Consider the following 14218-nt stretch of genomic DNA (forward strand, 5'->3'; position numbering starts at 1 on the left):
GAACCCATGAGGCTGGCAGGGCAGGTAACCTGATTCCCATTTTACAGACGAGGAAATATATATAAAGAAGTTAGGTGACCTGCTCAAGACTACACAGGTAAATAAATGAACCTGGGCTTTAACCCTGGCTCTGGCTAGCTCCTGAGCATGAACTGGTGCTTCAGGAGTTTAGAGAAAGGAGTTGGCTCTCCCCTACCACAACATCTCCTCATTCCCTTGCCTCACCTGGAAAGCCACCGCACTGCAGTCTTCCAGTCTGGCTGGCTCAGCCATTCCATACATGGTCTCAGGAGCCCCTGCCCCTGACCATATCCTGACCACTGCTCTCTGGGCTTAAGATGGTGTCAGGTTCCCTGAGCAGGCAGCTCAGCCCCTTCTCTGGCCAGTCCCATCTCTGAAAGCTCCAACAGGTTTGGCAGCCTCTCCACATGCTGAGCCAGCTCCAGGGCCTCCTTGCTGGGTTCTTCCCCTTACCAGAACGTCTTCTCCTGACCATGTCAACCACTACCAGACCATCCTAAGTCTCACCTGCAACAACTCTTTCCTGTTTATTCCACCACATCACATCTGCTCCATTAACTCCTATGTTCATCTATGGGGCAGTATGATGGAGAGGGCAGGAGTTACAGGACCTAGTTTGGAGTCCTGGCTCTGCCACTTATTAGATGATTGACTTTGAGTAAAACACTTACTGATTTAGAGGCTTGGTTTCTTCATCTATAAAATGGGAAGAGCCATACATGCTCAGTCAGCCCCACATGAAGATTAAAATGAGTTAATGGCTATAGTATAGTATAGTTAATGGCTATAAGTTGCAAAGAATGGAATAATAATAAAAATAATGGTAGTCATAGCAGCAGTAGTGGCAGCTGCCATTAGCTTTGCTATTTTACAGATCTCTCTTTCATCCTTACAACAATTCAGAGAAGTAGACATTACCTCCATTTTACAGAAGAAGAGACTGAGGCTCAAAGGGGGGCAGTGGAACAGGTTTCATCTGTCTCTGCCCTCGTATCAGGGGGAGGGTGTGCCTCAACCTGTGTATTCCGTGGGTGCATGTGCTAGGCATTCTATTTCCTGAGGGACTCTTGCCCATCACTGGTTTAATGTGTGCTGACTAAATGAATTAATTCTTGGTTTTTCTGGAATCACAAGGGGAAGAGAACAGACACTTCAACTCCCATTTTACAGAGAAGAGTGAGGCCTGGACCCAAGAGTCTCTTATGGCTTTAACTGGTTACTACTACTACTACTACTACTACTACTACCACCCTTGGGTGAATAAGGTTTCCACTCTCTTCTTAACCTCTCTCCAGGGAGCCTTATTCATTTGCTCAGCAAAAAAGCTCTGTGTTGAGTGCTGGGGCACCTACAAAGAAGCCTAAAACAAGGTTTGTGCCTTTTGGTTGAACGCTGCTATGAAAACTGTGGGTTCCAAGTGGGATGGGAGCAACTGGGAGAAGTGTGGGAAGAGCCATTTGTGCCTGAAGTATGAGGGAGAGATGGCCAGGCAGTTTGGGTATGAAGGGACATTCCAGAGGAAAGCCCTGGTGTGTGCAAAACCAAAGTGAGACAAAAGTACTGCCTCCTCCTCCCATGCCAGGCCTTTGCCTCCATCTAGCTCAAGGTTCCGGGGGAGTCTGGGCAGGCTGACTCTTCTTTCCTGATAAGTTCTGGTGATGCAGTGGGAGAGATTTTTTTAACCTAACTGGAACATGTTTGTTCCATGCTTGTGCCACCTCCTAGGGAAACCTGTCCTTCAGAGGGACTCCATGGCTGAGTCATCTAAATGTCTATTAGCAATTTCCTATCTAAGCTTATAGGTTCGAGGAGCACAGCTCAAGAAGTATCTGCTGACTGAGTGGATACTGGTGCCTTGGGTTTGGTGGATGATGAGAGAGAGTTCTCTTCTTAGTCTGTAAGGATTAGTCTTTCTGAAGACAAACTATTGCTACTAAGGGGTTACGTATTAAAATTGCAAAAAACAGCTTTTGTTGAGCCCACCCATTATATGTGCCTATGTGCATGCTGTGAGGTAAGGGATCCCTGAAGGGAAGATTGACACCCTTCCAGAAAGAGGCTGAGATCAGAATTTGTGCTGAGGAGAGGCAGAACGTCAAGATGGTCTCAGACTTTGTTCATTTGAGTTCACTTGAGTTCAACCTTTTACACACCTGTGTACCAACCCTGGGGAAACAGACCTGAATGAGAGGTAGTTCCTGACCTTGGGAGGGAGAAAGACCACTGATGCCATGTGGTAAGTTCAGTTTTAAAAGATGTCCACGGGAAGCCCAGAGAAAGGGCCCTGCACCCAGGTGGAGGGCTAAGGAAGGCTTCCTGGAGGAGGCCTCGGTGTTGAGGGTCCCAGCAGGTGAGTGGAAGGGCAGGGCAGTCCAGACAATAAGAATGGCAGGCGCACAGGAGGGACACCTGAAGTGGTGAGGTGGGGAAGTGGAACTGTAAGAAGTTTTCTAAATCAGTCACTGTCTCTCTACAACGCAGGGACGACCTGGATGTATTTCTCAGATTAGAAACAGCACTCCAAGGGAGGGTCCAGAAAGGTGCAGTGCTTAGGAAGGTTACATTTTTGGATTAGTCAAAGAGGGACGTGGAGCACAAGACAGGATGGTGCGCCTACTGTGTGCACATGGCTGATGTGGAGATTCTGAATTCGGGACAGACCTTGGAAGAGCAGTCAAGGTGGTAGAGCTTCCCGGGGGAGTTCATGGGCTTGAGTCAACTGGAACCAGATGCAATGGGTTCTGGGGACAGGCCCCTGGTCAGAGGGAGTGACAGGGTGTGCAAGATGACCTGCTGCCCAGAAAAAGCTTCTTGGAGCAGGTCTGGGGAAAAGGGGTCAAAGGCTGAGTAGTGTGGGTGTTGTAATTAACTATTTCGCTACAGTCACATTCCTAGTATGCTTGTGAACAACTAGAAAGCGGGCTTACAGCTTCTCTTCTTTCCTCAGAGCACATCAGAGATGGACAAAGGGCCATACCAAAATAATTAATCTGACAAACTTCACGAAGCATCTACTTCGAGCAGAGCGCTGTGCCAGGACATGGGAAAACAAAAATGATTCAGTCATGGTCTCTGCCCTCAGGAGTCTACAGTCTATTGCTCCTGAACTGAGTTAGGCTAAGTAAAAACCAGCCCGAGTGTGGGAGGCGGGCAGGGCTGGGGTGGGGAAGGGGCCAGAAGAAAGGGAATTACAAGCAGAGGGGGCAGCATCAACAAATGCAGGCAGGAGATCAACACAGCACATGCGGGGTAGCAGAAGCAGCCGTTTTGTGCAGTGCCAGGTGGGGACGGGTGGGGGCAACCGAGGAGGGGGAGCAGCAGGGGTGGGCCCTGTGTGCCAGCCACTCAAAGATTTTAAACAGGTTTTTTTTTCCCCCCTACACTTTACAAAGCTCACTCTAGCTGGGGAGAAGTGATTACAGGGAAAGAAAAGGAGGCAGAGACACCAGTGAGGAGGCCACTGCTTGGTTCACATGGGAGATACTGAGGTCCTGAGCTGGGGCAGCGGTATTAGGAACAGAGGGGAGAAGAACAGAGAGTTACAATGATAGAACTTGATGGGCTGTGAGGGGTGAGGGGGAGGGAAGGACCAAGGAAACACCTAAGTTTCTATTTAGGAGACCAGGGAACGGTAGTGCCTTTACTGAGACAGGAACATGGGAGGAGGGTGGGTTGGAGGAGGGGGGCAGAGTCTAGCTCTGAATGGGCTGAATAGACAACTGCTTGCGTTTCTGAGGATGGTGGGACACAGAGGCTCTGAGCTCCCAGGAGGTCTGCCCAGTAGAACAGGCATCCTCCCCTTCCCCATGTTCAAGAACGGCTCTGCATTCTGGATGGAGAGCCTCACTTTCAATGTCAGTGCTCTGGCTTGTGGTCTGTAGGTTGGTCCTGCTTTGGCTCCAGTGACCCCAGAAGACCAGAGAGGCCATGGGGGCCTGGGCTGTGGGGCTGGTGCTTTATCTCCTCCATTTGTAAGGCGGTAACTGTGCGCCAGCCTTGCTAGAAGCCCTGCAGCTGGGGATCACACTGATAAATTCACTGTATTACTTTGCACAAATCAATATCCCAGCACTTACCAGGGGTTGATGTGACCGAAATTGGTTTCAGTCAATTCGTGAGGGTAATAAATGGCCATTTATCAAATCAATTCATTCTGCGGCACTTCTCTGCCTGCCCATCCTCGTGGTACCCCTGGGGTGCCAGGCTCCACCCAGCCAGCCCCCAGCACATATCTGACACTAGCCTAGAGGACTCAGGGAGGTCTGGCCTACCCTCTAGATCCGCCTCCCTCTCCTGCACCTACTTCAGTCTTCAGGTCCTGAGGCACTGGCTGCTGCTTACCTGCCACAAATTCCAACCCAAAGAGTGCCTCATGCTTCACCTGAGTTTGTAGCTGAACACAATCTATTATCAGTGTGATCCTGGCTGCAGGGCCTCTAGCAAGGTGGGTGCACAGTTACTGCTTTACAAATGGAAGAGAACATACCAACCCCTCAGCCCAGGCCATCCACAGCCTCTGTATCTTTTCCAGCATCACTGGAGCCATAGCAGGGTCAACCTACATACCACAGGACAAAGATCTGCCTCCAGATCTGAGGCAGTTCGGGTGACAGAATGGAGCTTTGGATAGAAGGAAGCACTCGGGGCAGACATTCTGACAGGTCCTAGGAGGTGGGGAGTGGAATCATCTACTCCTGCTCTGGGCCAAGGGCAGGGACAGACAAGGTGATGTAGGACCTGGGGAAGAGACCAGTCTGGGGCTGGGACTAGGGATAAGTCCCGGGTTGAAGGAAATAACTGTGGGCCTGACCTGTAGAGCACAGTACCCAACCCTAGGTGGTAAACATCTTGAGGAAGGGGACTAGATTTTGTTGAGTGCTATCTGGTACACGCTGGAAGAAGCATGTGCTTTACAGTCCGACAGTCCTGGATTTGGCTCCCCGGTACAGAGATGAGGAAATTGATGCTCAAAGAAGCTGAATGACCAGCCTGAGCTGCACAGCTGGTAAGTGGCCCACCTACGATTTGAGCCCTGGTTGATCCTCCCTCTCCCCCCAGCTACTTCTGGGAGCTTCATAGCTTATGGGCTTGAGAAGCTGGTGAGTAGCAGGAGGTAAGAGGAGCAGACAACCTGCTGGGAAAGGGCTGTGTAAGAAGTGGGGGGAAAATATCATGATGGCAGCTGCAGTTCTGGCCCAAGTGGACATGGGACTCCAGCAGGATATGCTTTCTCAGATCTCTGCTAGGTCACCTGTCTCTCCCATGGGCTCCTCCTCCTCTCTTCTTCAACTCAAGAGTTCCCAGGTCTCCTTCCCCTCTACCTCAGACACAGAGTGCGGTGTTGCCACCTCCAAAGTGGTGGCTGAGGGTGGCTGTCGGTATCCAGACCCAAAAGGGCAGCCTGGTGTGGTCTGGGCCTGAGTAGCAGGAACTTGTGTATTCATAAAAGCTTTCCCTGGCTCCTGTGTGTGCCTGCAGGCAGCCTTCTGACCTCTAGCTGGTGAGGCAGCTCTGGCCTATGGGCTCCTCTTTTTTTTTTTTTTTTAAATTAATTAATTAATTTTGGTTGTACTGGGTCTTCTTAGTTGCGGCAGGTGGGCTCCTTAGTTGCAGCTCGCCAGCTCCTTAGTTGCAGCATGTGGACTCCTTAGTTGTGGCAGGCGTGCTCCTTAGTTGCAGCTCCAGGGCTCCTTAGTTGCAGCTTGCTGGCTCCTTAGTTGTGGCAAGTGTGCTCCTTAGTTGCGGCATGTGAATTCTTAGTTGCGGCATGCATGTGGGCTCTAGTTCCCTGACCAGGGATTGAACCTGGGCCCCCTGCATTGGGAGCGTGGAGTCTTACCCACTGTGCCACCAGGGAAGTCCCTATGGGCTCCTCTTATTCACTGATGGTCAGGCCCCTGATGAGGGGCTCACGATCCTACTGGTGTGTGAGGCATCTGGTGAATACTTGCAAAAACGACGCTGATGACAGATATAATGAGAAATTAACAGTCCCACTGGTGTGTGAGGATGATGGAGACTGGGCTGGGCTTAGTGTGTCACAGGGGTGACTGCCTTCATTGTTCAATGACTCCTCTAATAGGTTTCCTAGGGCTGACAAGGCCACTCCAGAATGTTCCAGAGGGGCACCACAATTTCAGACTCATTTCTCCTTTTACTGGCGAGAACTGGTGCTGGCCTTGGCAGTTGCTGGGCTGCATCTGGTGGGACTAGATGCAGCACCAGATGCAACATGTGAGTGGGACTGACCACGACATCACAGGGAAGAGGTTTTTAATTTTTCTTTTTTTTTTTTTGGCTAAGCCACGTGGCACGCGGGATCCCAGTCCCTGACCAGGGATTGAACCTGCACCCTCTGCAGTGGAAGCACAGAGTCCTAACCACTGGACCTCCAGGGAAGTACCGGAAAGAAGTTTTTAAACTTGAGCTGAGCATCAGATTGCCTGCAGGGCCTGTTAAAACACAGATTTCTGGGGAATTCCCTGGGGGCCCAGTGGTTAGGACTCTGCTTTCACTGCCGAGGGCCTGGGTTCAATCCTTGGTCGGAGAACTAAGATCCCATAAGCTGCATGGCATGGCCAAAAAAATAAATTAAAAAATAACCCCCAAAAACAAAACCCACAGATTTCTGGGGCCCCCTGCGAGAACTTCTTATTCCATACGTCTGGGCTGAGGCCTCAGATCTACATTTCCAACGAGTTCCCAGAGGATGCTGGTGCTGCTGGTCCAGAGACCACTTTGAGAACCACTGCCCTGGGGGATACCCCTTGTCTAGGCCAGGCATAGGGTTCCACTGACCTTACCTCACCTGTCTGAGGTCACCCTCAGGGAGTCATGCACCTGAGTAGAGGAACAATAGTGAGGCCACCATCCTGAGCAGAATCTCAGTTTGATATATCTCTCTAGTGGGATCTGCATGGGGAGGAGAGCCATTAGATTAGGAGTTACACCAGCAGGCAGTCTAGCTCCCAGGGGTCAAAGTATCGGACATAAAGAACTTCTGAGGTGGAGAAGAAGGCACTCAAGACTTGTTCAGAATATTTTCCCCAAAATTGAACCAGCTGCTGACAAATTATACTGAAGTGTGGCAGAGTCCTGTGCTGGGAGACAGAAGATAAAAGTTCTAGTTCTGGCTCAACTGCTACATTACTAGTGATGGACAAACTCTTGTTCCTCTCTGGGTCTCAGTTTCCCTACCTGAAAAATGGGGGTGGGGTGGGGGCAGTAGACCAGATGAAGGTTAGAGTTAAATTCAAAGCATACGAAGGCAGCCTTGAGCAAATTACTGAAGTGCTCTGTCTCAGCTTCCTCATCTGTAAAAGAGGAATTTAATGGCACCAACCTCATAGGGTTGCTGTAAAGATTAAATGACACAACATATGCAAAGAGTTTAGAACACTGCCTGGAACATAGGAAGTATTCAACAAATGTTATGTTGTATTATTATTAGCTACTTCTCCCCAGCATGGAGACAGCAGGACTACAGCTCACTAGGGCAGACCGCGAGCTTCCTTGCCCTTTTTGGTGCAGGCCAGCATCTCGCATACTCACCAGCACCTACTGTGGCGATGGCACTCTCCTGGCCAATGATGTGCTCCTTCAGCCGCTGCTCCAGGGGAAAGCGGCGCCGTTCCTCGGCCTCACGTTTCCGCTGCTTCTCTTGGTACTGTGGGGAGAGAGGGAAGCTGGCTCAGGAGTGCTGGGCCCAGGAGGATCCTAGTTTCATTCTATCCCCCAACCCAGGGGGGAAAAACACAGGGTTTTTTCTCTGAGGGTCCTGATGCACAGCTCTGGCTCATGACCACTGGAGGCTGGCCCAGTCCTCCCCCTGCCCCTCGACCTAGGCCTCACCTCATCTCCCTACCTCGGGTGGCCACTGCTCAGGGGTCCTGCCTCACCCTGCTAGTAAGTACTGCTAGTAAACTAACCCTTGACTCTGGCGTCTGACAGAAGATTTGGTTCGAATCTCAGCTCTATCACTTACAAGATGTGCTCATTACCTGGAGCAAGTTACTTTGCCCCAGTTTTCTCCTCCGTAAATTGGGGATTAAATATGATAATGTATATAGAATGTGCCTAGCATCATGGCTGATGTGCACTGAGTGCTTACAAATATAAGTTCCTTTCCTTTTCCACTTATCCTCTTTTTCTATAAATTTATTTATTTATTTATTTATTTTTGGCTGTGTTGGGTCCTTGTTGCTGCACGCGGGCTTTCTTTTAGTTGTGGTGAGTGAGGGCTACTCTTTGTTGTGGTGTGTGGGCTTCTCACTGTGGTGGCTTCTCTTGTTGCAGAGCACGGGCTCTAGGCGTGCGGGCTTCAGTAGTTGTGGTCCACGGGCTCTAGAGTGCAGGCTCAGTAGTGGTGGCGCATAGGCTTAGTTGCTCCACGACATGTGGGATCTTTCCAGACCAGGGATCGACCCGTGTCCCCTGCATTGGCAGGCGGATTCTTAACCACTGCACCACCAGGGAAGTCCTCCACTTAACCTCTTGAAAACCATTTTGGTTTTTAAACCAGAGCTACGAACACCCTCTACTTCAATGATACTGCATTTCAATTAAACACAACTATTCAGCAATTGCTGTGTGCCTGGCCCTGTGCATGCAATGATGGAAAGGTGGGGCAGGGGGAAGGAGGAGGATTATACCCTGCCCCCTGGGAGGTTTAGATGATGCTGAGTGCCTGGCATGTGTCTGGCCTCCGGCTTGGTCCATTTCAGAAAAGGCAGATGGAGGAGGCCCGAGCTTGGTCCTGCTGCGAGGGAGAAGAGCCAGGCCTTGCTCTCAGGAAGCTCAAAGTTGTGCAGGGGAGGAGAGGCAGGGTCTGTACACAAATACTACTCAGGCAGAATTAGCCATTTCCCTCATGGTTCCAAAGCATGTGTGCCTATTTCTAGCCTTGTACCTATCACTAAAAAAAAAAAATTACTTGAAAACCAGTTTGTTGCATGTGTGTGATTCTGTCTTCCAAATCAATTATGAGCCCCCTGAGGGTAGGCACTGCCTTTTACTCACTGCTATTCCCGGCACGGGTCCTGGCACAGTGGAGGCATCTGGTGAATATTTGCAAAAATGAAGTTGATGACAGATATAAAGAGAAATTAACAGCTAGACTGGGTGATGTAGGAGTACAGAGAAGGGAAGGATACATAAAGCACGGAACAATTCTGGGAGACAGGAGGCTTGAAGGAGCTGGAATACTGGGCTAGGTGGGAGCTGTGGGACTATCTGGAGACTGGGCAAGGAGGGGTGAGTGTGTGGGTCTGATGATAAAGCATTTATGGAGGCCAGGGGATGGAGGGTGGGGGAAGGAAACAGGTCTTGAAGTGGGATGGAAAGACCTGGGTCTTCAGGAGGCTTCTTTCCCCTAGGGCCCCTGTAATACTGACAGCTTTCTAGAAAGCGAGCTGCCAAGGTATGGCCCTGTCACAAAAGTTGTGGCTGCAGATTGCTCTTGCAGGGAGAGTGGATGAAAAATACCTGCTGCTTGGGCAGTGTTTTCCTGTTAAGGTAGTGACCTTGACAGAAGTTAAAAAAAATAAATAGCCAACAATCCAATTTCGGCTGTTGCTATCAGTCTGTAACTGAAAGCTCCCATCAGTTCCGGGGTTTCATACGGAGCAATAATTCGGCGCTGATCCCAGTGGAGCAACACTTGCTGGTTGGAATCCAGCGTGTCATCGTGCAGCTCCCTCAGGCGCCACATACATCACCTGGCTCTGCCGACTCCAGGCATATATCTGCTTCCTCCTCCCTGTCCACTCAGCCCCTCTCAGCACTCGAGTCCACTGGGGTGGAAGGCTCTGATGGTGAGATGCACACATACCTGCTGGTACAGCACTGGCCAGCGGCCTGGCCAGCTCACAGTCAGTCTGGCTGCAGAAGGAAGCTGGCCTCGGAGGGTTTGTTAGGTCTGTTTCATCACTTCCCCTCAGGGATGGGTATTCCTGCCTCTGGGCCTTTTGCTCACACTGCTCCCTCAGCACAAAAGTCTTCTCTATTCCCACCTACCTCTAAGTGATCTCAGTTTAAATACCAAATTGCCTAAGGAGCCTGTTGCCCTGGCCCCGGGACCTCCAGAGCACTTATTTAACTGACTGTTTATGTCTCCTTACTCCACACATGAGGTCCGTAGTGACAAAGCCCATGTTTTATTCATTGCTATAGCTCCAGCGCCTAGCATAGGGCCCTACTCACAGAAGAAGTCAATACATGTTGCCAACCGAATGAGGTAACTACCGTTTGTGGAACAGCTGCTGTGTGAAAGGCACGGTACTCAGCACTTTATATGTAGTGTCTCACTGAATTCTTATAGTAGTCCCCATCTGGAGTTTGACTCCTCTTCTGGCTCACAGTGGGGCACACAGTGTGGCAGAAAGAAGCAGCTTTGCTCCACAAAGATGTGAATTTAGACCTTGCCTAATCCAGTTACTAGTTAGCTGACCTTGGGGAAGTTAATTCACCTCCCTGAATTTCAGTTTCCGCATCTCTAACACGGTGATGGTACTCACACCTACCTTGCAGGATCCTTGTGAGGATTAAGTGAGGTGATGTATATGAAACAACTGATAGGTCTCTGGCATACAACAAATGTGTATGTAGAAGTCGCTATGTGAGAGACTCAAGTGGCCAGCATAGTACCTGGCCCGTGGCAGGCCTCTGATAAATGTAACTTCTCCTTTGCTGCATTTTGATAACTGATTATCTAAACCAGTGCCTTTTTTGTTTGTTTGTTTTTGTTTTGGTGCTGGAACCCTTTTAACTAATTTAATCTGCACGGAGCCCACAGATAAGGGGAACAGTTGCTCTGGCTTAAGCAGAAGCCAGAGGCCAAGTCCACGTGGATGCCCCCACTTGCCCCAGTGTGGTTCCTGAGGCTTCTCCCCCTAGGAACCCTGGGTCTGCAGGGTACAGTCTCAACACCAACTGAGTTCTCAGGACGCCTCTACTGTCTGGGGTGGCTCAGCTCTGCCTGTCAATTTTCCTTACGCGGTAGAGAACTCCATATCTAGGTACTTTTCATCTATTAGTCTGTGGGGCCTCACAAAACATATCTTCTTTCCTTTGCTACAGGCAAAGCCTAACATGACATTTCCCGCCACTTTGTTGGTCTGGGTACGGCCACCATAGCCTCCTTAAGTCTTTTTCAGGGAAATATTTCTACCTCCTATAACTCGACTTCACTGTCATGATTTTAGGTTATCTTAGTATTCCTATTATTTTCTTGGGCAATGGGAAAGGGTTCTTGACTTTTACGGGGGTGAGCATGGGGGAAAGGTTGCACTGTGATCTGGCTGGTTTCTCAGGAGCTTTCTAGATGGTACTGGGAAAGATTCAACCTATGGCTTAAATCTGAGCACATCCTGATTCTAGCATACTCCCTCCCAGCCTGAAGCCCTATATATCTCCTCAGGGAAACTTCTGAAACTGGATCAGACTTTTTGATAAAAATGTACAGGACAATGGGATTAAACCAGGTAGAAGGTTACTGCTTCATGCTCTTTTCCTAATGCTTATTAGCACAGAGTTTATATTAAAAAATATGCTGAATGAATGAATGACTTTTTAAGGCATGAGCTATGAGTTCAGGCTTGTGGAAAACTAACCAGTGGAAGAACCTAGGAAAGGAAAACATTTGGTCTGTATATATTCTATTTGGGGGAGAGGAGAGAGAAGGATGGGAGAAGGCACTTGGTAAGGGTCTATGAATGTGGGCTACTGCTGTTCCCGGCTTTCTGAGGAAATGGGGAGGAAGGCTACAGGGACTGAGGTCAAGGCCCTGCTTTGACAGGATTCCAATGGAGGAGAAGACAGGTTAGATGACCCAGCCTGCAAAAGTAGGGGGCACTGGGCTGAGAGGCCCAAGAAGCTACCCAGGAGAGCAAGAGTGGGGGAGTGATCATCTTCTTAATAAAAGCCACATGCAATTAGCTTCAGAAGCCCTCACCTGGAGCTAGCAGCAACCAGCTCCCAATGCTTCATCTCGGCTGGATAATCATGGCCACTGGTTTCCATCATTCTTGATTTAATATGGCACCCCTCCTGGCTCTGAGTGCATTTACAGGAAAGGCCTGGGAGGCCGAGGCGAAGCCTAGCTGGGCTCTCGCTAGGAAGTGGGTGGCTGGGCAGAGAGGATCTGCGGAGGAGGGTTACAGGGAGAAGGGGTATGGCAGCACACCTACTGTTGGGCATTCCTCAGGAACAGGTCTGATAATAAACCTGGTAGTACATTCACTGAGAGAGGAGCTAGGTTAGGGGTGGTAGGCAGAATGAGACCCTGGACAAGAACAGGATAAGCATGGAGGAGGGAAGAGAAGAGAGGCCAAGCTGCAGTTTGTCTCTTGTGGGAGGTCAGGGCAGAGCCCACTGGCTGCTCACACACTCAGATATGCCCCATCCTCCTGACTCCCTGATCCAACCCCAACTTACATCACAGTCAGTGCTTCTACCATGCCCTGAAGCTGTGGGGGACAGAGAGGACTGGGTGCAGAGGCCAACAAAGGGGACCATGGGGCAACAGATGAGACTGGAGGGGTGTGGGATGATGGAAAGAGTCCTGAGAAGGGGGGTGATGACAAGAGGAGCCTAGGGGGTCCAACAAAGGAGCCTGGGAAATACAGCGCAGACAGGAGAGGAGACTGGGGGACAAGAGGGGCACCTAAGGGACTTCAAAGTCTCTTGAACTAGCTCAGAATCCACATCCTTGTAGAGGAAAGCTGGGTACAGAGCAGGCATCAGTCCCATCAGACTTGAGAACCACTATGTCAGCATCCCAGATTCCATTCTCCTCTCCTCCAGTCGATCCTCCTTTTGCTGCCAGAGCCATATTTTTAACATGTAAATCAGATCATGTCATTCCTTTGCAAATAGCTGGGTTAATCCAGAGACAAGAGTGGTGAGAGAAGGTTAAGAGGCGCAAGGAATGGCTAAGGTGAGAAAATGGGTTATGTTCTCCTCAGTCCATCACATCAGGAGGCACGTGATGCTCCTGTACCTGTGGCTGGGGATGTTAATTTTGATCACTTGGTTAAGGTGGTCTGTGCTAAGTTTCTCCAAAATTTTTCCCTTTGTAATTAATAAGTACCTTGTGGGGTGGGACTCAGTGACTGTGAAAATATCCTGTTACTCCTCAAACTTCCACTCACTAGTTTGAACATGGACTGATGAGTCTTGCTTGATTTAGAACCAACTGTTCTACGTCTCACAGCCCTGTGGAGTTCAGAGGATCTCCTCCTCCCTCACTGTCCAGAGATGAAGTAATTAAAGCAGGGTCCCACTGGTAGCAAGTAATAAAGGCAGAACACTAACCCTTGTAGTCTAACTCCAGTGCCTGCACTTTCCACCCTGGAGATAAGAAAAGACCTGTTCTTGCCTTCAGGAAGTTCAGAGCCTGTTTAGGAAGATGAGACTTAAAACACAAATTTCATATTCCTACTTTTAGCATGGGGTTACCTAACGAATTTATTGAAAATAAGCACCAGAGGGTGTTCTTGCCAGAAATGCATGATCTGAGTTGAGTAATAGGAAACATTAGACAAACCCAAATTGAGGACGGTCTACAAAATAACCAGCTTGTACTCGTTAGAATGTCAAGGTCATGAAAGACAGACTTAGGAACTGTTCCAGATTAAAGGAGATCAGGGCTTCCCTGGTGGCGCAGTTGTTAAGAATCTGCCTGCCAATGCAGGGGACACGGGTTCGAGCCCTGGTCCGGGAAGATCCCACATGCCGCGGAGCAATGAAGCCCGTGTGCCACAACTACTGAGCCTGCGCTCTAGAGCCCATGAACCGCAAAACTACTGAGCCTGTGTGCCACAACTACTGTAGCTAGCGCACCTAGAGCCCGTGCTCCACAGCAAGAGAAGCCACCGCAATGAGAAGCCCCGCGCACCGCAACGAAGAGTAGCTCCCGCTTGCTGCAACTAGAGAAAGCCACATGCGACAACAAAGACCTAACACAGCCAAAAAAAAAAAAAAAAAAAAAAAAAAATTAAAATAATTAAAAAATAAAGGAGACCAAAGAGACATGAAAACTGAATCCAGCTTCAGATCCAGAATTTTCTTTTCTTGTAAAGAGAATTATTGGGACAACTGGTGAAATCTGAATAACATCTATAGACTAGTTAATATCAATATTAATGCTCTGATTTTAAGGATTGTACTGAGATTATATAAGAAAATTGCCCTTTATTTT

At 49.4% G+C, this 14218-nt stretch overlaps 1 protein-coding gene across 7 annotated transcripts in view; it reads right to left on the reverse strand.

Annotated features, from left to right (window-relative positions):
- The window catches only part of CLPB (ClpB family mitochondrial disaggregase), a 179218-nt gene that overhangs the window by 53028 nt on the left and 111972 nt on the right, over nucleotides 1-14218 (reverse strand). For all 7 annotated transcript variants that reach the window (XR_009542451.1, XM_060159912.1, XM_060159908.1 and 4 more), the window contains one exon: nucleotides 7573-7687. Coding sequence is in view for 6 of the 7 variants with exons in the window: in XM_060159912.1 (XP_060015895.1) it covers nucleotides 7573-7687 (115 nt within the window). In the remaining variant the exon portion in view is untranslated. The remainder of the gene's footprint in view (nucleotides 1-7572; nucleotides 7688-14218) is intronic.

Source organism: Lagenorhynchus albirostris, chromosome 9 (assembly GCF_949774975.1).
Source record: "Lagenorhynchus albirostris chromosome 9, mLagAlb1.1, whole genome shotgun sequence".
Lineage (NCBI taxonomy): Eukaryota > Metazoa > Chordata > Mammalia > Artiodactyla > Delphinidae > Lagenorhynchus > Lagenorhynchus albirostris.